This window comes from Molossus molossus, unplaced genomic scaffold, assembly GCF_014108415.1.
Source record: "Molossus molossus isolate mMolMol1 unplaced genomic scaffold, mMolMol1.p scaffold_m16_p_23, whole genome shotgun sequence".
Taxonomy (NCBI): Eukaryota; Metazoa; Chordata; class Mammalia; order Chiroptera; family Molossidae; genus Molossus; species Molossus molossus.
The window spans coordinates 14,263,721-14,289,910 of record NW_023425359.1 but is presented as its reverse complement, the minus strand read 5'-3'; the positions used below and the strand labels follow the sequence as shown (position 1 = coordinate 14,289,910).

The 26,190-nt window shown below is 45.3% G+C and overlaps 1 protein-coding gene across 2 annotated transcripts; it reads left to right on the top strand.

The window, feature by feature from the left end:
- Positions 1 to 4,600: 4,600 nt before the first annotated feature.
- On the top strand, positions 4,601 to 14,153 carry LOC118640520 (histone H3.3A). Of its 2 annotated transcripts, none has more exons than XM_036277404.1 (4): positions 4,601 to 4,727; positions 6,258 to 6,408; positions 7,644 to 7,797; positions 13,505 to 14,153. In XM_036277404.1, the coding sequence occupies exons 2-4, from the start codon at positions 6,281 to 6,283 to the stop codon at positions 13,631 to 13,633; spliced, it is 411 nt and encodes a 136-aa protein (XP_036133297.1). In that variant the 5' UTR covers positions 4,601 to 4,727; positions 6,258 to 6,280; the 3' UTR covers positions 13,634 to 14,153. The 2 variants fall into 2 exon arrangements, with proteins under 2 accessions (XP_036133297.1, XP_036133298.1); XM_036277405.1 differs by lacking the exon at positions 4,601 to 4,727 and adding an exon at positions 5,678 to 5,698.
- Positions 14,154 to 26,190: the final 12,037 nt, after the last annotated feature.

The window sequence follows — 26,190 nt, the reverse complement described above, 5'->3', positions numbered from 1 at the left end:
CAGGCAAGATGCCAGATCTTGCAGGTGCCAATTTTAACCAAGAACAGTGGAGGCCACAGGTTGGATTTAAGCAAGGGTGTGACTTAATCTGATTTACATTCTATAACCCTAATCTCTGCACACTGCAGAAGAGAATGGAATACAGAGGTATAGGAGTGGAGAGAGTTCATACAGGAAGTGACTGGGGAGCCAGGTGAGAGGTGAGGAAGAGATCTTTGTGAGATGCTTTTCAGAGGCAGGACAAATAGGACTATGGGGATGAAAGAAATGGAGGCTTAAGGAGGATGCCTGCACTTTTTGGGTCGAGGAGTTAGAATAAGTCATAACGCCATTTACTGGGCAAGACTGAAGGAGGGACAGTTTTGGAGAGAGGACTGGGATCCAAAGACTCAGGATAAATTTTTTAACAAAGTGCTAATAGAGAACGAGAACCTATAGATAAGAGATTTAATAGGCTTATCAACCATTTATTTGGTTCCTACAATGCATACCCAAATATCTACCAACAAAATGATGTAAAAAGTCTGGCATTTGCACCCTGACTGGTATGTCTCAGACATTAGAGTGTCAGCCCACTTTCCATCTAAGGGTCAAGGGTTCAATTCTGGGTCAAGGGCACGTATTTGGGTTGAAGGTTTAATCCCCACCCCAGTCAGGGTGTGTGCAGGAGGCAACCGATCATTGATGTTTCTTTCTCTTTCTCTCTCTCCTCCCTCCCTCCCTTCCACTCTCTCTAAAGATCAATGGAAAAAATGTCCTTGGGTGAGGATTAACAAGAACAACAAAAAAAAAGTCTGATGTTTGCTTCAAAATAATTCAAGTGGGGGAGGTAGTGGGAGTGAGTAGAGGTATAAATGACACACAAGATGGGTCATGCATTGATCATTTGGAAGCTCGGTGATGGGTACATAGGGATTCATTATATTATTCTCTCTACTTGGGTCATATCTTTGACAGTTGCCATGGAACTGAATGAGATCATGTAATAAGGTACAGTAAATTGGGAAAGGCCCCAAACTCGATGTGGAGTGAGGATGGCAGTGAAAGAGCAGTGGAAAGAAACGTTTAAAGACCACTACTGTTCTAGACTGTACGTCCCTTGGGGAAAAAACAGATAATAAACAGGCAAACAAATATGATAATCGGGATGATCACACCATAAGGTACATAAAGGGCTAATGATGGTGTCGTACACCTAAAACTAATACAGTGTATGTCAACTGTAATTGAAAAAAATTTAATGAATTTAAAAACAACAAATATGATAGATTTAAATCAAGGTGATAAAGAAAAAGAGTGACATGAGGATAGCACTGGAGTGTCCAGAAAGAGCAGCTCCATGAGGCAGTAATCTTTGCATTTGATTAACTGAGGAGCCAAGCAGATACTATGTAATAAAATGATGCTTTTAAAATCCTTCCCATTGGTACTGGCCAGTGTGGCTCACTGGTTGAGTGTCGACCCATGTATCAAGAGGTCACTGGTTCGATTCCTGGTCAGGACACATGCCCAGGTTGTGGACCAGATCCCCAGTGGGGGGCATGCAGGAGCATCCAATTGATGTTCTCTCTCGTCGGTGTTTCTATCTCTCTCTACCTCTCCCTCTCTCTCTAAAATCAATAAAGAAAAAAACATTTAAAAAAAATCCTTCCCATTGTACGTTTTTTTTTTACTTTTACTTATAAACAAATCTAAATTAGGGGCCATAAGCATTCTATGCTAGGAAAAAATGTTTTAAGAGCCTTTGCTCCCATCCTCTCTACTTAAAAAAAATTTTTTTTTGGTTAATCCTTACCCCAGGATATTTTTTCCATTGATATTTATTTTTAGAGAGAGTAGAAGAGGAGGGAAGAGAGAGACATTGATATGAGAAACACATCAATTGGTTGCCTCCTGCATACCCCTGACTAGGGCCAGGGATCAACCTACAACCTTGACCTGGAGAGAACCTTGGGTTCGGGACAGGGGGTGAGGGGTGGGAGGAGTGACACACTAACCTCTTAGCCACAACAGCCAGGGCTCCATTTTTTCTTTCTTTCTTTATTGATTTCTGGAAAGAGAGGAAGGGAGAGAGAGAAACATTGATGAGAGAGAACATCGAGTGACCACCTCCTGCATGCCCCCCACTGGGGATTGGGCCCACAACCTGGGCATGTGCCCTGATGGGAAATCGAACCGTGACCTCTTGATGCATAGCTGGATGCTCAACCACACCAGCAGGCTTTTTTTTTTTTTAACTCCAAATTTGAAGGCCATTATTAGCTCAAGAGTTCCAGAAATAGAGCCAATTCAGAACTGACCCTGATGGTTCTTTTCTTTTCTTTTCTTTTTTTGGTATGTGCCCTTAGCGGGAACTGAACCCAGGACTCTTTGGTCCGCAGGCGATGCTCCAACCGCTGAGCCAAACTGGCCAGGGCCTGATGGTTCTTTAGAATCCTTTTTTCCCTGGCAGCTATCTTCTCCCCATCATCTGGACTCTAAAAGTCCTGTCTACTTAGCTACAGTTTTTCCCACTCATGGGGCTCTCAAGGACCTCCCTTCCATCTCCTTGTCCAAGTGCTGCTTCCCTGTGTAAGGCAATGCTTCCAGAGCTCATAAGCCCCAAGATGGCAGGAGCATTGCTTCTTTGTTCACTGTTGTGTTTCCAGTACCCAGAATTGTGCCTAGCACATACTTGGCACTCAACATTCACTCAGTGAGAGAACTTCCTGAAGCTACTAGATAATCAGACACCTATCCAGGTACTTACCTACTGGATCCCACAACTGGTAATAACTTGGGGCCTATCTCTACAGATAAATATTACTTCCATTTTATAGATAGACAGCTGAGTTGGTTCAGATAATCCAAGATCAGAACTGTTTCACCTCAAAGTCTTTCCTTCCTTAGAAATATGTTTAAGCCAAAAAATAGGAGCTATAGAAAAATCTACCATATAAAGAGAACGTTACCCATGTCATTTAACATTTCTTGAATATAATGAATTTAACTGATGAAGAACAGCCTTCCTGGATAAACTCAACAACAAATATTTTGGTTTCCTAAAAAGGAAGCGAAACCAAAAACTCTTCTGGGCCTGGATTATGGCACCTCTTCACTGGCAGCTCAGCCTTGGCTTGTTTGCATAGGTGCTGTTGGGATATGCTAGCAGATTGCATGTGCTCTGCACAGCAACCACGGACACTTAACTTTCATTAAATAATAATGAAACAGGAGGCCTGGATTTTTGTTGTTGTTTCTCCTAGGACTGTTACTCACTTAAGTGACCTTGGACAAATCTATTCCCTCCCTCATTTTCATATATCCATTTCAGGATGTTTATGACTAAAATGCTTTCTAAAATCTTCAGATTACAAATAGTGTGCTTCATCTAGGAAATGTATCTCCTTACTATCCTATTGGTTACTTGCATGATACTTCTACTGAAAACCTTCACACACAGTTGTCAATACCATCTGGGAATGGTTCACATATTCTAGGCCAATGAACTGATAACGTGGATAACTTGAGCTGTAAAAAGTCTGTTCCTGATGCTACTGAGAACTGGAAAATGGGTAAACATAGCAATCCCTTAACCACGTTTTTATTTCTGCCGCTTTCCATAGCATCTAAACTATGCAGAAGCTGCTGACATTTTATTACTCTGATGTGGCAATTCTACCGAGCACTACTGACATGGTTAAAAGGTAGTCAGGCCCTGGTGCAGTTAGCTGTGTACATTGTTTTAGAGGCTTACAAAATACAGCCATCTTGCATCAGACACCGGCCCAGGAAGAAGGCAAACCCCGACCCCTTGGCCTTGGAGACGCCACCTGCGAGGGGTTGGTAGTCCTCTGTGGTCCAGCCCGTGCGGACCGGCCGCTGCACGGCCCGCAGCCGGCCCAGGGCGGCCTGCCTCGGCCAGGGCCGGTGTTGAGCGGATAAAGTTGTCTGCGGGCAGACCCACCGCACCTGGCCCGGAGGGAAAGCGAGCAGAGGGCTGTGCGCCCCGCCAGCTGCCAGAGCAGCCCGATTCGAAAGTGGGAGCGGGACACCAGACTTCTATCTGCAAGCTTCCTGCTGGAGAATGTTTTCAATTGGGGCGCGGCGACCCGGCGGGCCGCGTCCTCCACCCCGTCCCCACGCCGTCCGGGGCGCCTCGGGGGCGCGCGCCGGGGCCCGCGCGGGAGCGGTGGCGCCCCTTCCTCCTCCTCACCGCGGCCCGAGACGCCCGCAGGCCGGGCGTTCACCCGCCGCGCCTCCTCTCGCCCTTCCTTCCCCCCCACTTCCCCCTCGGCGTCCCAAACCCGGGCTTAGCGAGTTCGGTGACGTGTGCGCACGAGGCGGGTTGGGAGTGCGGGGCCCAGAAGCGGGAGTTAAAACGAGGGCAGACGACAGCCGAGGCGTGAGCCGTCGGACCCTCGGCATGTCTTTTGTGTTTGTACACACACCGCGCGAGGCTGCTGGGAGGAGGGAGCGGACGGCGCGCGGGGGAGGGGCGAGCGCGCGCCAGCGAACGGGCGCGCGGGGGGAAGGGCGGGGGCGGGGCGCGAGCGGGGGCGCGGGGGCGGGGCCGAGCCTTCCCTCCATTGTGTGTGATTGGTTGGCGCGCGGCGCGGGGGCGGGGCGGCGTGTGTTGGGGGATAACCTCGGTGTCAGCCATCTTTCAATTGTGTTCGCAGCCGCCGTCGCTCTCTAACGCCTGCGCCGCCTCCAGCTCGCCGAGCTCCAGCCGAAGGAGAAGGGGGGTAAGTTTCCCCGTCTGCCCGCTTCCCCGGAACCGAGCCCCGCTTGCCGTCAGCCCCGGACCGGGCCCAGGCGGCGCGGGGAGGGGACCTTCAGCCCCTCCAGCTTGGCCCACAAACTTTTTGGCCCAGAAATGGAGGTGAGGAGCGAGTTCCCCTCTCCCCTCAGGCGGCGGCGGCTCCCCAGTCTCTCGCCGCCTCAGCCCAACAGCAGCAACCGCCGCGGCGCCGAGCCTTCCCTCCTCCCCGCGCCCCGAGCTCCTCTTTCTTCGGTGAAATGCCGCCCGCCGCCCCTTCTCGGGACCCCAGACCCTCACCACGACCCGCGCGGGCGCCTTAACTACCGCCCCCGGGCTCCGGCCCCCAGTTTTCGAGCGGGAAAAGGGTGGAAATCGCCGCCACTTACCACCCTGGGGTAACTCGCTTTTTGCTGCCTCCCCACAGTTGCTAAGCTTCACCATCTTGTCTCTCTTCTCTGGTCACCGACCATATTTTTTCCCCAGTTTCTCTCTTCCCCATTTCAGAAAAGAAGGAAAATTCTTTGAAGAGGGACATTTTTTTCTCCTTTTTTGGAGAAGCGGAAACTTGATGCATCTGAAATGCAAAAAAAAAAAACTTTTGCATTTTGGAGGGCGGCACGTGGCAGGAGATGGGGGTCTTTTCGAGCGTTTTGGTGTTTTGTCTCTTTGGAAGGGAATTGGATACGTTTTGCGATTGTTTCCATTTTGTTCTGGTCTGGAAGCCGAGTTTGTGCTTGCGCGAGACGCTGGGCGCGAGGCGGGAGGCTGGGGGACCCCGAGCCGAGGGGCCGGAGGAGGCGAAACCAAAAGTTTATGTGGTGCTTGGGGTAGACCGGTCGGCCGGTGCGTTAATTAAAGCCTGGGTGCGGGCACTTTTTTTTTTTTTTTTAATTTTCATTGCGAAGCCTGGTTGGACTGCCGCGAGGACAGTGCTTTGTAGACTGCTCGCTGGTGGTAGCTGCTGTTTCTCTCTTGTTTTTCGGTTTTCGAGACGTCTTTTTGTCAGCAGAACTGGAGAGATGCTAAAGCGGGATTGTTTTCAGATATTTACAGCAATCTATCAACTGCCAGACGCAAGGGGGGTGGTTGCGGGGGGGGGGGTCGAAAACCTTTTTTGCTGTAATTTGACTCGACCTTTCTGGTTTGTGGCTTCATTCTTCTGACGTGTTTATGGATCGAATGTTTACAGACATTTCTAATTTCTGCTTTAATTAAAGAAATGAAAGCAGAAGCTGTTAGGGGTCTTTTTGTTTTGCCGTTTGTCTCTCGGATTTGGCTTTTTTTTTTTGAGATGATTGGTGTATAATGGTAACAATTTTTTAGTACTACAGTTTGTTTAAAGAAGTCGCATTTGGGTGGTAAACGTAATCTGCACCCTTTCGAATTATATAACATTACCGACATTATTTTTTATGCTGATCCTATTTCCGGATTTTCGGGAGGGGGTGATAGTGGCAGGAAAACTTGTGTGTTTGATAGTATATGGTGATTTTTGGTTTTTTGATGCTGGTAGGTAAGTAAAGAGGTCTCTATACCATGGCTCGTACAAAGCAGACTGCCCGCAAATCCACCGGTGGTAAAGCACCGAGGAAACAACTGGCTACCAAAGCGGCTCGCAAGAGTGCGCCCTCTACTGGAGGGGTGAAGAAACCTCATCGTTACAGGTATTAAAAATAGGAAAAATAATGGCCAGTTTGGGGAGGCTATCAAAGCATAACAGGAATTGGGAGGAGGGTGAAGCATATCTACAGACATTTTTTGCCATGTCAAAAAAGAAAAGAAAAGAGGACAAAGCCCCTAAGTGCAGTACCCATGTAGTCTAATAAAAAGATGTATAATAAAACTTTTTACTTTAGAGAAACTGTTTTCCCTTTTTTTGAATATTTACTAATACTTGAAATTTTATATAGAATTTATTGTTAGGTTTTATTGGGAACGCGTTTAATTTTGAAGCCACAATCTTAAATCCATTGCCCAAAGAAGACCTATTACATCACTAGTAAAGTTAGTGGGCTTAACATTTTACTTAGCTGTTAGTAATATGTATTTTTAAGTGTTATTCTGAAATATATTTTGAGGATGCACTTGCTTTTGGCAAAATAGTAATTTAATCAAGATTGGGGTCATTTTGTTTTAGTTGAGTTCCCATCCCTCATTTACTTGAATTGGTTTATTAGTATATTTGGTTTTTAACTACCCTGAGCAGTGTTATTAAAGGCATCTGCCATTAGAGGGCAGAAGTTGTCCATACTTAGGTAGCCTCTGCAAAAAAAAATAAATAAATAAAAGCTCATGCAGTGGAAGAAATAAGTCAGAATTGTGGTAATTTCTTGCTGACAATTACTTAGTTTAAAAAAACTTTCGGTGGATAACTGCGCAATCAAGAATCATGGAAGATGGACAGTGTCGAAGTAAAGGTATTCTGGGAAATCAAAGTTATACCACGAGTGTATTTTTAAAATGAGGCTCATTGGGTTGTAATGGTAGGTTTTCTAGAAGAATAGAGGGTGCAGGGGGAAGAAGGAGAGTGTTGCCAAATTGAGAAGAGTCTGAACAATTTTGACTTCTTTATTAGTGGGCTAATACCCTCCCAAACTGTAATTATAACAGAAGTTAGTGGTGTACATGTTAAAGATGAATAAAATAAATGGCACTTTGATAAACTCTCTGCCAGGATTATAATTATCATGCTTTTTGCTTTAAAGATATTGTGTTACTCTTAATAGATTTGAATATTCAGGTTATAAAATGATAGGTAAAATTTGATACAGCAGCTGAGAAAAAGTAGGTGGTTTGTTTTTTTAAGACTGCATTTTTTTTTTTTTTTTTAAGCTAACCACTTATTTTATGTTTCTTATGTATTTGGTAACCATTTCTTTAATTTTTTATTTTTTTTAAGGCCTGGTACCGTGGCACTTCGTGAAATTAGACGTTATCAGAAGTCCACTGAACTTCTGATTCGCAAACTTCCCTTCCAGCGTCTGGTGCGAGAAATTGCTCAGGACTTCAAAACAGATCTGCGCTTCCAGAGTGCAGCTATTGGTGCTTTGCAGGTAAAATGGGTAGGAAAGGCTCTTTAGAGTTGAGGATCCTGCTGTGTACCAAGAACAATTCTAAATTTTTGCGCATGCTTATATAATTTAATCATCATAAGCCTGTAAGATAGGTGATATCTTAATTCACTGTTGAGATATCAGAAAGGTTAAGTTGCTCGAGGTTGTACACACAGAAAGTGTAATTTGAACCCGTTTGACTCCAAAGCCTAGTGTGCATTCCATTATACCATTTAAAAATTTTAAACATTGCACTAAAAACAATGTTGTAAGGGGGAGAGGCACCCTCCAGGTTGGCTTATGGATGCTTCAGGACAAGAAGACCACACGGGACTAAAGGGCTATACTGGTAATCCGTTTCAAAGTGGCTGATGTGAATGGAATGTTAGAATAAATGTCTTACTGGAACTGAACAGGCAGACATAAGTGGAGAGAGCATATAGCTAGGATGGGAATAAGCAGTATTAAAGAATTATGAGATGAGGTAGAAGAACCAGGGAGTGGTAGTTTGTATTGGCAATAGGGGAAAAGGGTGTGCTTAAAGATGATATCCGGCATGTAAGGAACAAGGATTTGAAGATTTGTTCTTTGCTAAAGAGGGTTAGGGATTTCAACTTAATGGAGAGCATATTAAATGTAATCTTGGCTCCAAGGTGTCAGAAGTGTGAGAAATACTATTTTAGGGGTGGTTGTATATTTGAAATATTTGTAGTTTATGCTGAGATTAAACTTGAAAATGCCCAAAAGTGAGATAATTTGATTAGGTATGTGGGAATGATTAACATTCGTCGCTTAAGTAAACCTGTTTATATTGTGTTTGGCATTCCTTAGATCAGTGTGTCTCAAAATGTAATGCTACCTCTTCCATCAGAGCATGGGGTTGGAGATGATTAAAAATGCGGATGGCTAGGCACCACCACAGATATGAATTGGTATCTCTTGGCGGGGGGGGGGGTGGGGGGTGTCTAGAATCTATGTACGCTCCGTTGGATGATTTTCAAGGCTGCTATACCAAGCTTTTGCTTTATAAGTGAGAAGGATTTGATAGGTGGATTCTACACTGAAATGTAATTGGTCGAGCTGTTTCTATGGTTAGCCTGAACTTCATTTGATTGGTGAATTCTAGGAGTAGGCATCCATTAAGTTGTCAATGAATTGAAATTTCAAACTACTAAAATCTTCCTATGTTGTTACTTAAAACTTTATTTTCTGCTTTAATCACTGATTATCTTCAAACCTCATTTCATTTATTACTGCAATTGCAAATCACATTTTCCCCACTATTTTAATACAAAATTTTACTAAGAATTTTAGTGATTCAAAGCTGCTAATTTTGTTTTCTAGTGAGAGTTAACAGGACTATGCTTTTTGAGAACATAATTATACTTGAAAATTTAACATTTTGAGTTTGTCAGTGATATATAGAGCCTTGTAAATTGAGGTTGCTAAACAGGATGGGTAAGAGACTATTGTCTTTAAATTCATGTGTGGAATCCATTGTTACTGAGTTTAAATGTACAACCTTGTGAATTGAGATTTCTAAGCAATCTGGGTAAAAAGACTTATTTTTGTTTTGTTTTTTTTTAATCCTCACCCGAGGACATTTTCTTCTTTTTTCATTTTTTTGTTCAGATAGAGTGGGAGGGAGAGAGAGGAAGAGAGAGAGAGAGAGACAATCACGTGAAAGGGACACATCGAGTGGTTGCTACCCGCAGGGCCCATCCAGGGCTGGGGACAAACTGCAACCAAGGTACACGCCCTTAGCGGGAACCAAACACAGGTCTCTGGACTGCAGGCTGATGCTCTAACCGCTGAGCCAAACTGGCCAGGGCTGTTTTTGTTTTTTAATTCATGTGTACATTTTCTTTTTTTTTTCTTTTTTTATCCTCACCCGAGGACATTTTTCCATCCTTTGTTCAGGCAGAGTGGGAGGGAGAGAGAGGAACAGAGAGAGAGAGAGAAACATCGACGTGAAAGGGACGCATCGAGTGGCTGCCACCCGCACAACCGACCAGGGCCAGGGACAAACTGCAACCGAGGTACATGCCCTTGGCGGGAACCGAACCCGGGTCTCTCAGGACCGCAGGTCGACGCTCTAACCACTGAGCCAAACCGGCCAGGGCACATTTTCTTTTTTTAATCCTCACCCAAGGATATTTTTCTATTTATCTTGGGTGGGGGCATCGATTACACATTGATTGGCTGCCTCCGGGTGGTTGGGGACAAACTAAGACTCTGGTCCTCGGCCCTACACTCCAACTACTAAGTCAAATGGCCAGGGCTAATTCATGTGTAAACTTTTTTTGTTGCTATTTATAAGTATGATTTTAAGCAAGTGTTCACTTCTGCTTCCCATAGTATTCTAGCATTAAATAGCTCTTATTTTCATTTGAAAGAATAATCTTTGTTACAAGTTTTTTGTTTTGTGTTTTCTTATTTTATACATACATTTCAGTTCACTAAAGATGAAGAATTTGCTAACAGAAATAGAGCAATTAAAGAAGGCAGTTGGTGCCGTGGACCAACGAGTCGCAGGTTCAATTCCGGCCAAGGGCACTTTGGTTGTGGTGCCTCTGGCTCTGGTTGGGTCGTCCAGGAGGCAACCAGTTGATGTGGCTCTATCACATCAATGTTTGTCTGTCCCTCCCTTCCACTCCATCTGATGATAAATAGAAAAGTATCCTCTGGTGAAGAATTTTTTAAAAAAGTTGAAACTGATTACGAGTCCCTTTATCTTTGGTTTTAGAATTAACACAATTTACAACTTTTCTGATAGAACTAAATGAGAATGGTGAGGTAGCCCTGGCCGGTTTGGCTCAGCGGTTGGAGCGCCCGCCTGCGGTCCGGAGAATGGTGAGGTAGTCCAGTGAGGATTGTAGAAAAGTTAGTCTAGGTTTGCCATAGATACTCAAGAACTGACTAATTTAAAACTTAGTCTTTGTGCCCAGCCGGTGTGGCTCGGTGGTTGGGCATTGACCCATGCACCAAGAGGTTGCCATTCGATTCCTGGTCAGGGCACATGCCCAGGTTGGTGAGCCCAATCCCCAGTGGGGGGGTGCATGCAGGAGGTGGCCATTCGATGTTCTCTCTCATCAATATTTCTGTCTCTCTCAAATCAAGAGAAAAAAAAAACTTAGCCTTTGCCTTTAGTATCTGAGAGTTTGACCTAAGATGTTTTTATGTTAAAGATGGAAATAGGTGCCCTGGCTGGTTTGGTTCAGCAGTTAGAGCATTGGCCTTGCAGACCAGAGTTTGGGGTTCTATTCCAGTCAAGGGCACACAAGTACCTTAGTTGCTGTTCAGGCCCCAGCCCTGGTTAGGGTCTTGCTGGAGACAACCAGCTGCATGTGTGTGATGTCGTCCCCCCTCCCCCATCTGAAAACAAATGGAAAAATATCCTTGGGTGAGGATTTTTAAAAAAAAATTTTTTTTAATGGACATAGGCTTGTTGAAATGGTGGTGGAAGAGTCAAACATTGGATATATTGAAAATGTATATTATTAATGTTTCCTTTGAGTTGTAAGATATTTTGTTATTATCTTAAAACTGTGTTCATTGGGCTATAAATTAACATGGCAATCTTTAACTTCCATTACAATCTTAATGTTTAGGAGACTTTAGGACATTGTTTATAGAATTGGAAATATATGGGTCATAGTCAGATACCCTGTGAGTATTGAATCTTCTCCCAGAGTTGACCAGATACAACCCTAATAAATCAATAACCTGGTTCTAATACAGCACTGGGAGTCTATAGATCCTGCCATTCTTAAATAAATGGTCTCTAAATCACAGGACCTGTTGGCTTGTCCATATAGCAGCTCATAAAACTGAGGTAAGGTGGGTGAAACAAAATTAAACTGTGAATTCCTAAGCGTAGGCTACAGTAGGCTATGTTTTCTAAAGTTACCCATTTCCAGAATATCTCAAGAATGAATCCCTGAATATTAAGGACTTTTGCTGTTAATACAGTCTTTGGAATGGGTATGATATGAGGGACTATTGTATAGGAAATATGCAAATTTAAATTAGGGTTAAATATAAAAACGAACCAGCAAATATTTATTTAATATTTGTAAGCATAAAATGAAATCTCTATTAAGTAACTGAAGGACACTAAAAGATGGCTGGTATACAAAACCCAGTACGTGCCAAGGATGGAGGAGTTTCAAGGTTACCTGCACCTAGAAACCAGGAGCAAGAGGAGTGTTTGCATTCTCCTTAATGTTACAGTCTTGAACTAGGCCTTAAAGAGTGGGTAAATAAAACCCAGCTTTTGGTAACAAGTACTGCAGAAAGACATTTTAGTAAAAATTGGGTGAAACAGTTTTATGAGAGATTAGATTCAGAGTATAAAGGTAAAGGAATACATTTTTTCGTAAAATGAAATAATGTAAACCATTTGAATTAAGTGTTGCTGTGTTAATGCTTTAAAAGCAGAATCTCCATGGTTTTGTTGCAAAGTCAAAATGTTGATTGTAAAAAGTAAATCTGGCTATTCCTAACTATGTGTTTTGTGTATCACATAATATTATAGGGCTTGAATTGCTCCAGTATTTTTGTGTTTTTTAGTTCTATCATTACCTAAACATTAGAAAATGGAAATGATTTTTTAAATTAAGGCAAAAATAGCAACTATAAAAAAAACCTGTTGGCTTTTTGTTTTTCAATATATCTTGGACGAGAGATATCTTCCTTCTAGATAAGCAGAGAAAGCTGAATATATAACCTCACTTAATGTTCTTAATCCACTAGAACAGTTTGGCTGACTAGTCTAGTAAAACAAAACATTAGTTTCTTAATTTCAAAATGAGTAAACAGACGTTTTAACTTAAAGGATCCTTCAACTTTTCAGACCAGCTGTACGATGTACTAACAATTTAAGAGTTAGTTATAAGTAGAAGCTCCTCTTTTTTTCCTCTTAGCATGCCAAGTGTTGATGAATGATTCACACAACTAGCAGTTTCTGAGTGATAGTAGGGATAAGTTTTCTTCAAAGAATCTTAGAGTGTAATAGGAAAAACCGGATGGATCCGTATTAGGAGAATAACAAATGCCATTATAGTTGGGGTTACATAGAGGGGAAGATATGCTTGATAGGGGATGAGAGCACATCTGCCAGGCAAAATAGGTCGAAGTATGTGTTCTGGAACGCATAGTACTCCTGCGATAAAAATCTGAGGTGTAAAAGGAAAGGTAAATGAAGACCACAAGATGGAAACCTCTCATCAACTATATTGCATTATTTGGCAAGGCAAGGGCTCAAACATATCTTGGAGTGTGGTAGGGTTCAGAATAAAAAGATAGTGAGCGGGGAAGGAATATTTGGATTGGATACAATTCTATTTATCTTTGTGAGGATGTGACTATTAGCGTTTAAATTAGATTTCTTGCTTTACTAAAGACACATTTCAGTTTGCTAGAAATTATATTAACACTAGAAATATTAAACTTTCTTAGTAATGAAATAATTCGACTTTTGTTTAATTTGATAAAGATTTACACACTTAAAAGCTTTGCACTTTTCATAAACCGCCTTTTCGCTTTTGCCCCACAGGTATTTAAACATAAGCATTTGGTAAAATAGTTAACGTCTTCTGAAGTATGTTTTTAAAGAGTTCAGTAACCTCATCATTTTAACTGGTGCAGATGTTTTTTAATTGTTGGGAATAACATTAATATTTTTTTTTCTTTATTCCTGTTGTAGGAGGCAAGTGAGGCCTATCTGGTTGGCCTTTTTGAAGACACCAACCTGTGTGCTATCCATGCCAAACGTGTAACAATTATGCCAAAAGACATCCAGCTAGCACGCCGCATACGTGGAGAACGTGCTTAAGAATCCACTATGATGGGAAACATTTCATTCTTTTAAAAAAAAAAAAATTCTCTTCTTCCTGTTATTGGTAGTTCTGAACGTTAGATATTTTTTTTCCATGGGGTCAAAAGGTACCTAAGTATATGATTGCAAGTTGAAAATAGGGGGCAGAAATCAGGTATTGGCAGTTTTTCCATTTTCATTTGTGTGTGAATTTTTTTAATATAAATGCGGGGACATAAGGCATTAATGCAAGTCAAAATGTTTCAGTGAACAAGTTTCAGCCGTTCAACTTTATAACAATATAAATAAACCTGTTAAATTTTTCTGGACAATGCCAGCATTTGGATTTTTTTAAAACAAGTAAATTTCTTATTGATGGCAACTAAATGGTGTTTGTAGCATTTTTATCATACAGTAGATTCCATCCATTCACTATACTTTTCTAACTGAGTTGTCCTACATGCAAGTACATGTTTTTAATGTTGTCTGTCTTCTGTGCTGTTCCTGTAAGTTTGCTATTAAAATACATTAAACTATACCTGCTTTTGGTCTTTATTATCAACCTTACCCTTACAATTCACTTGACGTCCATATTCAAAGTAATTTTAGTGTCAAGTGTTTTGTCACCTCATATCTGAAACAGACTGTTGAGAGATGGGGACAGGGATAACCCTTTAATAGTGAATCTGTTTGCCAAAACCAGATCTTAACTCTGGGTATGTTGTATTCTAAATCATTTTCAAACTTAGCCAGCCAACAGAATCATGGGAATAGTTGAAGTTTGTGTGAGTAGTAAAAGTACATTTATAAACATGCTATAATAAGTCCAGTCCAAAAATTAGTGCGTTGGAAATTTGGCTATTTTAAGATGCTATGTATTGTCTGGCCAATGTGGCTCAGTGGTTGAGTGTTGACCCATGCACCAAGAAGTTGCCAGTTCGATTCCCAGTCAGGGCACATGCCCAGGTTGTGGGCCCGATCCCCAGTGTGGGGCATGCAGGAGGTGGCAAATTGATGTTCTCGCATGGATGTTTCTCTAAAAATCAATAAAGGGGGAAAAAAAGGATGCTGTGTATTAACCCTCAAGTTATTAATCAAGCGCCAACTGTTAATTCTTAGGGCTCTTTTATTTAGCCTTGGAATGTAGTGTGAAATGCGGATAATGAACCTTTTAAGACCTCTGACAACTCTCTAGTACTGAGCATTAAGAAGTAACATTTGAGTTTTTGAAGCTCTCCTAGGAGTGAAGTGAAATTTAAACAATGAGCCAAGGAATAGGCCCATGTTAAGGAGTAATGTGCTTATGTTTTTACTGGTCTTAAACTCTTTAGCTGTAACTTCATTTTTATATTGCTGGTTGTTTAAAAAGAAATCCTTGAGTATGAGGATTATGGAATTATTTTTGGAGCCTATTTGTTGGCATGGGATCCTAGTGTGATCCTTTGAAGAACTAATTTACACCTTAAGATTTCAGAAAATATTCCTGAAGTCTAAATCAACTTGTACAAAAGCCTATAAAATTATATGGCAGAATAATTTAAAAAAATTTTTTTTCCTTTATTGATTTTAGAGAGAAGAAGTGAGGGAGATAGAGACATCAATGAGAGAGAACATCGATTGGCTGCCTCCTGCATGCTCCCCACTGGGGATCGGGCCCAAAACCCAGATGGACATGTGTCCTCACTGGGGATCAAACCAGCAATCTCTTGGGGCGTGGGTCAATGCTCAACTACTGAGCCACACTGGCCAGATGCAAAATAAATTTTTTAATTGGTTTTAGGGGGAAAGAGAAACACTGATTTCTTGTTCCGTTTATTTTAATACATTCGTTGGTTGCTTTTATGTGTCCTGACCGGGGTTCCTGCCTGAAGCCTCGATGTGTGGAATGCTCTCACCAACTGAGCTGTCTGGCCCAGCGCTATAGCAAGATAATTTTAAGTAGATCCTGGGGAGACCAGGGAATTACTGAAGCTGGAATAATGTTTAGGAAGGGATTTGGGAACATTCTCTTAAGTTGGATTCTTTTAAGTAACTTGGGGGAATCTCACCTGGTTAATAGGGTTGGGTGAGTATTTGAACAATGAATAATGCCCAAGCTCTTGACAGCCTAGAAACAGGAAATTCAGACTTGCAAAATTTGAATATATTTAGGGTTTGCTGGATGCTGAGAATGTAAAGGCACAACGGTGCTCCAACTCAAATTTAATTCTCAACAACCCTATGAGATGGGTACTGTTATATACACCGTTTTATAGGTGAAGAAACTTCCCAAAATCACAGTGAAGTGAGATGGAATGTTTCCCAGTGGACTATATCCAGGGCCTTGCTCTAAGTGTGAAATTAATTTTGTGGGGATGGGGGTGCTAGCAGTTAAGAGGGTCTTCCCTCTGCATTTGAAAACGTGCTGCTCATCACCTACTATGTGAGGGGTATGAGCAGTGACCATGGGATTTGGCAACATGGAGGTAGTTGGTGATCCTGATAAGAGTTTTGGCAAAATAGGGAACAAAATGACCAGAGTAGATTCAAGAGAGACCGGGACTTTAAATTGAAATGATCACACTTCACATCGTCAATAAAACAAACTGACAGCCTCCTATGTAAAACACTGAGGACACAGCATTAACTAAATGTTTAACCTGAATATAATGAAACAACCAGATAAATCCAAAGTGTGAAACCTGCAAAACAACTGGCCTACGCTCTTCAACAATGTCAAATTCACAAAAGGAAAGAGGTCAGGAGAACTGTTTCCTATTAAAGGTGACTGCCGCCCTGGCCGGTTTGGTCCGCAGGCCGACGCTCCAACCGCTGAGCCAGAGAGTCCTGGGTTCAGTTTCCGCTAAGGGCACGTACCAAAAGAAAAAAGGTGACTGCCTGATGAGCCGAGGCGAACACACAGGCTCCAGAATGGTCAGCAGATGCCCGCACATCCGGCTTTTCCTGAGCATGGGGGCGACTCTTGGCTCTCAGTACTCGGAGCGTCGCCTGCCAAGGATAGACATTGCCTCGACTCGGGAAATCGAGGGTGGGAAAGGCTGCCCCTGCCAACCCATCCTCGGGAGCAGCCCGAAGAGGGGGGGAGTCACTGGGCCTCGACTGCCCCTCGCACCCACATCCTTAACCTCAGAATCCTCACACTGACGGTGTGAGCCTCCTCTGTAAAACAGTCCTGTTCCTAGCGCCTCCATGTCCATGTTGTCGTTCTGGTGCAGGCGTTCCCTTTTCCTTGCGTTTCTGAAATCGCCTCCTGACCGGGCCCTGCACCCCCTCAGCCTAAGTGATCTTCTAGCCACCTCCAGCCTAACGCGTTTGCCGTTCTGACACCGCGGTTCGCCGCGGCTGCCCCACTCGGGCCACGCCCATCAGGACCTCGCCACGCCTCCCAGGCCACGCCCTTCGGGGTCCAGCCACGCCCCACCGCTCCCTAAGCTCGGAGGTTGTTTACGAGGTTGCGACCTCGCCACATTTCCCGCCTCCCCAACGCGCTCCCCGCCAGCACCCCCGGGAGGGACGCTCCTCAAGACCCTAGACGGCCCCTGCTGTCCCCGCCCTGGCCACACGCGCCCACCATCAGGCTTGTTCCCGAGATGTCAGCCTCGCCGCGCGCAGGGCCCCAGCTCGCTGTCCCAGCAACTCCTCCAGGCCCTCAGGGTTTGGGGCCCTTTCCCGTGTGAGCTGACGCCGGCCCGCGGGGCTCCGAGCTCGGGGCCTCCCCACACCTGGCCACACGCTGCAGCTGCGGCCCTGAAGATGCCGCGCATCCTGTCGAGGGGCTACACGTGGCCCTTTGGAAACAAAGCTGGCTAGTGCTCAGCTGCCTCCTGAGTAGGTGGATGAAAATGAAATATTTATGAACGGAGAATCCATTAGCATGTAAATACTGGGCTAATTCTTGCCGCAGCTCTCGGGGAGCAGCAGTTGCTGGTCGGCGTCCTCAGTTCGTCTTGGGCTCCCCTGTCCCTTTGCCCCGCGGAGGTGGCCTTCGGTCTTTAAACCACCTGGACGTGGCCAAAACTAACTGATCAGGAAGCCGCGGGCCTCAGAAGAACAGTCACTGCGCCCCCAGCCGCCTCTGTGCGGTCTGATTCCCAGTCCTTCCGGTTAAAGGATGGTAGAAAGGATGACCAGGCGGTCCCAGTCCCTAGGTGGCTCGTCATTAGGGGACACTCAGGAGAGGGAGGCCAGCGTGGAGGGAAGGGACTGGCGGGTCTGCCAGGTTAGCGGTTCCTATAGCCTCCTGGCCTCCTGGAGGAGCAGGGTTTATATAGGTCGGGACCACAGAGCCGAGTGAGGCTTCAAGATCAGATTTTCCTTAAGAACCAGTCCTGTGAGGTTGTTCCAGAGGGATCAATTATTAGGTCGCCAAAAGGCCTGAGGAGCTGGGGGGGGGGGGGGGAGTCCTAAGTGCTGGAGGAGCCAGGTCTTGGGGACACCAAACATGGAAGGGTATTTAAAGGCTGTCAGCAGTCCTTAAAGGCCCTGCTCAGCTTCTCATTGAGGGGGAGCAGGCTGGGGAAGGCCTGGGGAGGGGACTCTAGGACAAATACCCAGCCTCTGCACCACCCTAACCCTCCCCAGAAGTTTTAACAGAACCATTTAATAAACCTGAGACCATTCCACCCCTCACAGAATTGAGCACTTGGCAATGAGTCCAAAAGAAAGATCCGGTTAAAACAGTCCTCAGCTGAGCAGGGGGATCATTTTCTCAAAGAAAGGGCACAAACAGAGAAAGGGTGGTACCTCTTCTCTTGGAGAGTTCAGCTAGGTTCTACCTGGGGTCTCCCCAGAGCCCCCCCTTCCACTGGTGGTGGAGGGGGTGTCACTTTGGAAGTCTACCAGCTCTCCCACACTTGGGAAATAAAGAACAACCACTTTCAGTGCCCTTCGCAGTCCCCTCCATGTCTCTTGCTTCAACAGTGTTTGGGTAGAAGAGACCTAGAGATGCCCCTTCTTCCAGCCTCAGACCACTCTCCAACCTCTTTTCCTGTTGCCACCTCCGGTACTATCGGAGATCAGCCAACACATTTTTGTTAAAATCCTCACCCGACTTTTGTATTTATCCTCAGATAGAGCAGGAGGGAGAGAGAGAGAAACATCGATGTGAGAGACACACATCAACTGGCTGCCACACACACAACCCCAGCCAGGGCAAGGGAGGAATCGCAACCAAGGTACGTGCCCTTAGCGGGAACCGAACCCGGGACTCTCTGGTCTGCGGGCCGACGCTCTAACCGCTGAACCAAACCGGCCAGGGCCCAACACCATTTTTTTTAGCTTAACTCCTTACTGTCAGGCAACCATAAGCTCCGAAATTCGTCAGAATTACTGCACCCGTGTGGAGGCCCCGTCAACCTGCAACTTCAGGCCTCCTGCACATCCCTCTCCCTGGGCTTGTATTTCCTCCGCGCCGATGTGGCTCTGGACGGCATGGGCCACTTATTCCGAATGTTCAGAGGAGAAACTCGAGGGCATGCAGTGTCTCTTAAAGATGCAATACCAGCGAGGCAGCTACATCCTCTCCAGGACATGCAGAAGCCTTCCCATGACGAGTGGGGTGAAACTCAGGACGCCATGGAAGACACCATGGCCTTGGAGAGGAACCTGAACCAGACCCTTTGGATCTTCATGCCCTGGGTTCTGCCCACACAGACCCTCACTCTGTGACTTCCTGGAGGAGCAGGTGAAACTCATCAAGACAGTGGGCAACACCTGACTCTCCTCTGTAGGCCGGCCTCCCTGGGCAGCACTGGGCAAGTGTCTCTTCCAAAGCTTAACCTCAAGCAGGACTTGGAGCCTGTGGAGCCCAGAGGCCTTCGAGGGGCCTGATATGTCCCCCTGGTGTCTGGCTTCTGCCTGAGCCTCTCCCTGCAACCACTAGGCAGCCTTTTCCTTTTAACCACCCTAGAGCCCTCTCCCATGCCTTGAACCAAATGGAAACAATAAAGCTTTTTGCAGCCAAAGAAGGAGGAGGAGGAGGCATGGGTGGAGGAAGAGGAAGGAGAAAAAGAAGAAAAGAACAACTGCTTAGCCCCAAATTTCAAATTTCCAGGGACCCTGGAACTTAATGTTGAAAACGGTTGACAAACAGTTTAAAGGGGAATTATTTGGCTTCATATTCAGGGTGAACAGATGTTTTTGAATATCTTCTTCTCCATGTGCCAAGCGCCATGCTAAGCTCACATTGTCATATCATCACAGCGACCCTGAGGAATAAGTATTGTTTTCCCTGTTGAGGTAATCCGGAAACTGAAGCTTGGAGCGATGAAATGGCAGCCCCTATCATACAGCTATTAAGGTGCAGAGGCAGAATTGTAAGACAGGCCTTGACTTCAGTCTTGGCAGAATGAATTTCAATCATTAAGAAACGAATGAAGTATCAGTTAGGTTTTGTAAAGCATAGAAGGACAAACAGGGACACACCTTCAGCTTTAGTAAGCAGGGCTTTCCCAACTGCAAGGACCAGAGTCCTGCCTCAGCTGTGAATTGTGCTGTGCTAGTTCTGCTTTGTGACACGGAGCCACCCCTCTTGCCCCTGGCTCCCTAGAAAGGTCCACCAAGAGGGCAGGGTAGGAGCCTGCCAGACTGGAGGCAGAGGGGACTTGTTTCTTCCTGTCGGCTTCCTATGGGCTTTCTATCTGCTTCCACTTTCTGGAAGCATCACTCCAGTCTCGACCTTTCAACCGACCAGCAGCATTCTTTCTTGTAGCAGCAGCTAAATCCAGTTTGGTTTTTCCTATTTTCTCATCAGAGATGACAGCAGTGGTTAAACCAATGCTCCCCACTCAGATGTTTGGGTCCCAGACCCATGGGCCCCTCTGGCCAGCTCAGGAGACCAGCATCAGAGGTCCGTGTGTTTACACCAAGGCTTCTCCTCTAAGCTGTTTTCACAGTTCTAGCCACTGTCATACTTTAGTCCTGCCTAGTGATGTCTTACAGATTTTGTCTCAGTCTTTCAGCTACTGTGTAACAATTTATACCTATGTGACAATTCTTTAAAATAAATTTTCTCTGTTAAAACAACTGGTGTGGCCCTGGCCGGTTTGGCTCAGTGGTTGGAGCATAGGCCTGCGGTCCGGAGAGACCCGGGTTCGGTTCCCGCTGGGGGCACATACCTCGGTTGCAGTTTGTCCCCAGCCCTGGTTGGGTCGTGTGGGTGGCAGCCACTCGATGTGTCCCTTTCGCGTCAATGTTTCTCTCTCTCTCTCCCCCTCCCACTCTATCTGAACAAAATATCAAAGGATGTCCTCCGGTGAGGATAAAAAACAAACAAAAAACAACTGGTGTGGTTTCTGTCTCCCGATCTCCTTGACTGAGGTGGAAACTGGAACCATGAGGGGTGTTAGGTGCGATAATATTGAGAAGAGACACTTCACGCTTCATTCTCAGGCCCACGTGTTGTGGCTGTGGGCAGAGAGCACCACAGGACCATCTCTGATTCAAAGCATCCACTGTACCCTGTGAGACAGAACCCCGTTGCTTCAAAGTGGTAACTCCCAACAGGCATCATAACTGGGTCATCAGTAGGCCCTTCCACCTTTCTATCAGGTCAGTGATAGGGCATGTTGTTAAACCAGTTAATTCCATGGGCATCAGCCCTTTGCTGCTCTTAATTGTTGTTGTTTTTTTAAATCCTCACCCAAGGATACTTTTTGATTTATCTTCAGATAGAGTGGGAGGGAGGAAGGGGGGAGAGAGAGAGAGAGAGAGAGAGAGAGAGAGAGAGAGAGAGAAACGTTGACATGAGAGAGACACATTGATTGGTTGCCTCCCGCATGACCCTGACCAGGGCCAGGAACCGAACCACAACTGAGGTACCAGGTACATGCCCTGACCGAAATCGAAACTGCAACTCTTTGATACATGGGCTGACACTGTAACCACTGAACCAACCCAGCCTGAGCTGCTGTTCTTTTTTTTAGAGAGAGAAGAAGGGAGAGGGAGAGATAGAAACATCGATGAGAGAGAACATCAATTGGCTGCCTCTTGCATGCCCCTCACTGGGGATTTGGCCCACAACCTGGGTATGTGCCCTGACCGGGAATCGAACTGGTGACCTCTTGGTGCATGGGTCGACGCTCTACCACTGAGCCACAGAGGCCGGGCTGCTGCTCTTCTTTTGATGTCAAGAGACCTCCTCGATCAGAAGCACTATTGTGTGGAATATTAGGCAGTGAGTACTCAAGGCACTCCACAAATCCATCCATGATGGTGCTTGCAGAAACATGAGCAAGAAAAGCACATCATATCCAGCTATGTGTAATACGCTGGGGACAAATCTCTGCTCCTCCATCACAGATAAGGTCCAGTGTAATCAATCTGCCACTAGATGGCTGGCTGGGCCCCCATAGGCCCCTAGAAGGGACTCAGTGTTGGTTTCTGCTGCTGCAGATTAGACAGTAAGATGGCCAAGTCAGCGTTGGTGAGGGGGCGTCCATGAATAGCCTCAAACCCTCCAACCATGGCCACTGGTTACATGGGCTCACTGAGCAAGCACTCGGGTGGCTAGGAAGAGAGGCTACCTGACATACATAGACCCTGCTTTGTTCACCCGATGGACAAGATCCTCCTTTGCCATGGGCACCCTTTAACGAACAGTCACACGGGACACAAACATCCTCACATTCTGCGCCCATCTGGAGAGATCCATTCATCTGCTTTTCCCCCAGACCTCCTTGCCAATGTTCCTGTCCTATTCCATCCACATCTTCTGCGAGCCAATCTTTAGAGATCCATACTTCAGGCCATCTCCCAGTCCAGACAAAGTGCCCAAATGTGCCTCTGGAGAAGCTCTCCCCACTGGGAAAAGTTCCTTTCGCCACTGTCCTTCAGGGCCACCCTGCGCGGGGCTGGAGGGCTCCAGCTGTCCACTCCTTGCTGGTGCCAGCACATGGTGCAGGGCCATCTGAGCCAGACCGGAATAGTCCTTCTCCGTCAACTGATCCCAGGGACATTCTGTGAAGTCCTATGATTAAGGGAAAAGAGGCCGTGAAGCAAAAGTTGCTATTGAGCCTGACTGGTGTGGCTCATTGGTTGAATGTTGACCCCTGCACCAAGAGGTTGCTGGTTCGATTCCTGGTCAGGGCACATGCCCAGGTTGTGGGCCCAATCCCCAGTGGGGGCATGCAGGAGGCAGCCAATCTATGTTCTCTCTCATCGATGTTTCTGTCTCTCTCTCTCCCTCTCCCTTTCTCTCTCTGTAAAATCAATAAAGGGGAAAAAATTTTTTTAAGTTGCTATTGAAGGCTTCTGAGTCTCCTGCTCACACAACTTGTGCCTTCTGAACCTGCTCCAGGCCCATCTCTCAGGGGTCATTCCACATGATAAGCCAGTGCTCGGTGTGGTATCTCCAAAGTCACTGTCACACCCAAGGCCACCATAGATTTTCTCCTATGTTATATTCAGGATTTGCATTTGACATTTAGTGAGTTAATCTTGGTGAAGGGTCTGTGTCTATATTCACTATTTTTTAATGTGGCTGTCCAGTGTTTTTAGCACAATTGGTTGAAAGCATAATTATATTTTATTATATGAATTTACATACAGTAAAAATTGACCCTTTTGGGGGGTATATGTGTGCACACTTCTGAGAGTTTAAACATGTTTAGATTCATGTAACCAATACCACAGTCGGGGTACAGAACAGCTCCATTCTCCCAAATTCCTTCATGTTCTCCCCTTGAAGTTGAACTTTCTCCCAACCTCTAATCCCTGACAGCCACTCATCCGTTCTGCATCCCTGTCATTTTGCCTTTTCCACAATGCTATATAAATGGACTATATGCCATAAATGGACTCCAACAGTATGTAACTTCCAACATTAACTTCTTTCACTTAGCACGATGCCTTTGAGATGCTCCATGTTGCATGTATCAAAGTTTGTTCCTTCAGGGTTCCACGGGCTGGATGAACTACAGTTCACTCACTGAAGAACATTTGTTTCTAGTTTTTGATGCCTTATTAAAGTTGCTATGTATGTAAGGCTTTTGTGTGAATATGTTTTCATTTTTCTAGTGTAAATACCTAGAAGTGAATCCCATTGTTTTTTAAGTCAGTTTAAATTGGACTTGCTGGCCCTGACCGGTTTGGCTCAGTGGTAGAGCGTCGGCCCGCAGACTAGTGAGTCCCGGGGTCGATTCCAGCCAGGGGCACATACCTAGGTTGCGATTCATCCCGGCCCTTGTCAGGGTCATGCAGGAGGCAACCAGTTGATGTGTCCCTCTCACGTCAATGTTTCTCTCTTTCTCCCTCTCTCTCTACTTGGAGATAAATAGAAAAATATCCTCGGGTGAGGATAAAAAATTAAAATTAAAAACAAATTGGACTTGCTGTTACTCCAAATGGAAAGTACCCTAGCAAATACACCTCCCAGGGTCACAGAGTTGTTTGCAGTGTCCAGGCACCATATGGTCTCTAATATCTGGTCATAGGTTCATGGCAGTATCAGCTGGGACTCCCAGGACTCAGCCCATGTGGTCCCCACAGGTCTGAAGGCTCTGCTGCTTCCAAGCCCCTTACGAAGTCGGGGCTCCCATCTCGGGGAGCTGTCTTCCCTGGTGTTATAAGCAGCCAGCCCTTGGAAATAATGCCCCCTTCCCAGGCATTGACAGCAAGGAGACCCCACAGGACCTATGGTAGTTTTGAAACTTGTCCACAAATCTACCTATCAAAGGGTGGAGTCTCATTCCCCTCCCCTTGAACATGGGCCATCCTTGGTGACTTGCTTCTAGTGAAGATGTGGCAGAAGTGATGCTGCATGACTTCCAAGGCTGGATTAGAAAAGGCAATAAGCCTCTGCTTGGCTATCTCTCTTGGAATGCTTGCTCTTGGAACCCAAGCCCCAGGCTGTGGGAAAGCCAAACGCAGAAAGGCCATGTGTAGATGTTTTAGCCAAAGGTTCAGCTGAGATGCCAGCCAACAGCCAGCATCACCAGACATGTAAACGAGCCCTTGGTGATTCCAGCTGTAGCCACTGAGTCCAAGCCATACTGATGCTGAACAGAGCAGAGATGAGCTATCCCCACCAAACACCATCCAAATAGCAGAATAAATGGTGTCACTGTCTAATGCTAAGTTTGGGCGTTTTATTATGCAGTAATAGAAAAATGGAACAGGATCCCTCTTCCCTCCCCAGCCTCTCTCCACTGGGTCTTCCTGCTTGTCACCTCTCCCCACCCTCCGGAGCATCCAGCATAATCTCTTTAATGACACCAGGATTTGGAATACTAAAGTCAGAAGAAAGAAGAATGTGGTAACTTGCTAGCTATGCCTCTATATACCTTTCCCCTTTCCTCTATAATAATTGAGTTTTAGATTAGTATATGTTGCTTCAGCAAAAGACTACATTTCCCAGCATTCCTTGCAGCTAGCTATATCCATTCAATTTAATTCCAGGCAATAGAATGTGGAGTGGAAGTGATGTGTGCAACTTCTAAGCCTTGGCCACAGAATGTTGGACATGGGCTTTTTTGGTTTATTTGTTTTTAATATTACAAACGTGTGTTCATTATTAATATTTCAGAGCATATTTCTATTCCCTTTACTTTGAACTTTTCTGAGTCATTTTGTTTCTGGTGTCTCTCTCTCTCTCTCTTTTTTTTTTTTATCCTCACCCTAGGACATTCTTCCATTTTTTGTTCAGATAGAGTGGAAGGAAGAGAGAGAGAGAGAAAAAAACATCGATGTGAAAGGGACACATCAAGTGGCTGCCACCCGCATAACCAACCAGGGCCAGGGACAAACTGCAACCGAGGTACGTGCCCTTAGCTGGAACCAAACCCGGGTCTCTCTGGACCACAGGCTGATGCTCCAACCACTGAGCAAAACCAGCCAGAGCTTTCTCGCTCTCTTTTAAATCCTCACCTGAGGATATTTTTTTCCCCTTTATCTTTAGATAGAGTGGGAAGGAGAGAGACAGACAGACATTGATGTGAGAGAGACACATTGACCAGCCGTCTACCACACAACCCAACCAGGGCCAGGGACCGAACTGCAACCGAGGTACATGCCCTTGACCAGAATTGAATCTGTGACTCTTTGGTCCGTGGATTGGTGCTCTAACTGCCAAGCCAAACTAGGCAGGGCTGACATGGCCTTTCTAAACTCTCCCCTTTTCATGCGCTGGAACACAGATGGGTTGATGTCCCAGCTGCAACCATGCAGAAGAGGATAACACTGTAGGAGATGGAAGAACAACAGCAAAGAGGAAACCTGGATCCCTGAATCACCATGTGGAGCAGAGCAGCGTATCCATCTTGAATCACTGCTATCTGCCTCTGTATTGGTACATGAGAGAGAAATAAACTACTATTTTGTTTGAATGACTGTATTTTGGGGTTGTAGCAGCTTAGCCTCTACCCAAATAATACTAGAAGTAAGTGTTTCAAACCCTGAATCAAGAGCAAGGAAGAGCCTGGTTACTCCCAAAATGGGAGAATAAAAACACAGGAAGGAAAAACCAATGCTCAGGAAGTTATCCTGCTATTAGGTCTATGCTGATGAGTGCTATATAACTGGTCCTGGCAAGGGGACTATCAGACCCCAGAAGGAGACCTTTCCTTCAGATGGAACTGTTA

What these genes read in the sequence shown, in the direction of transcription:
- LOC118640520 (XM_036277404.1), top strand. Translation starts at nt 6,281, where the DNA reads ATGGCTCGTACAAAGCAGACTGCCCGCAAATCCACCGGTGGTAAAGCA. An exon ending in AAGAAACCTCATCGTTACAG is followed by an intron (nt 6,409 to 7,643) that starts GTATTAAAAATA and finishes ATTTTTTTTAAG; the next exon opens with GCCTGGTACCGTGGCACTTC. An exon ending in CAGCTATTGGTGCTTTGCAG is followed by an intron (nt 7,798 to 13,504) that starts GTAAAATGGGTA and finishes TTCCTGTTGTAG; the next exon opens with GAGGCAAGTGAGGCCTATCT.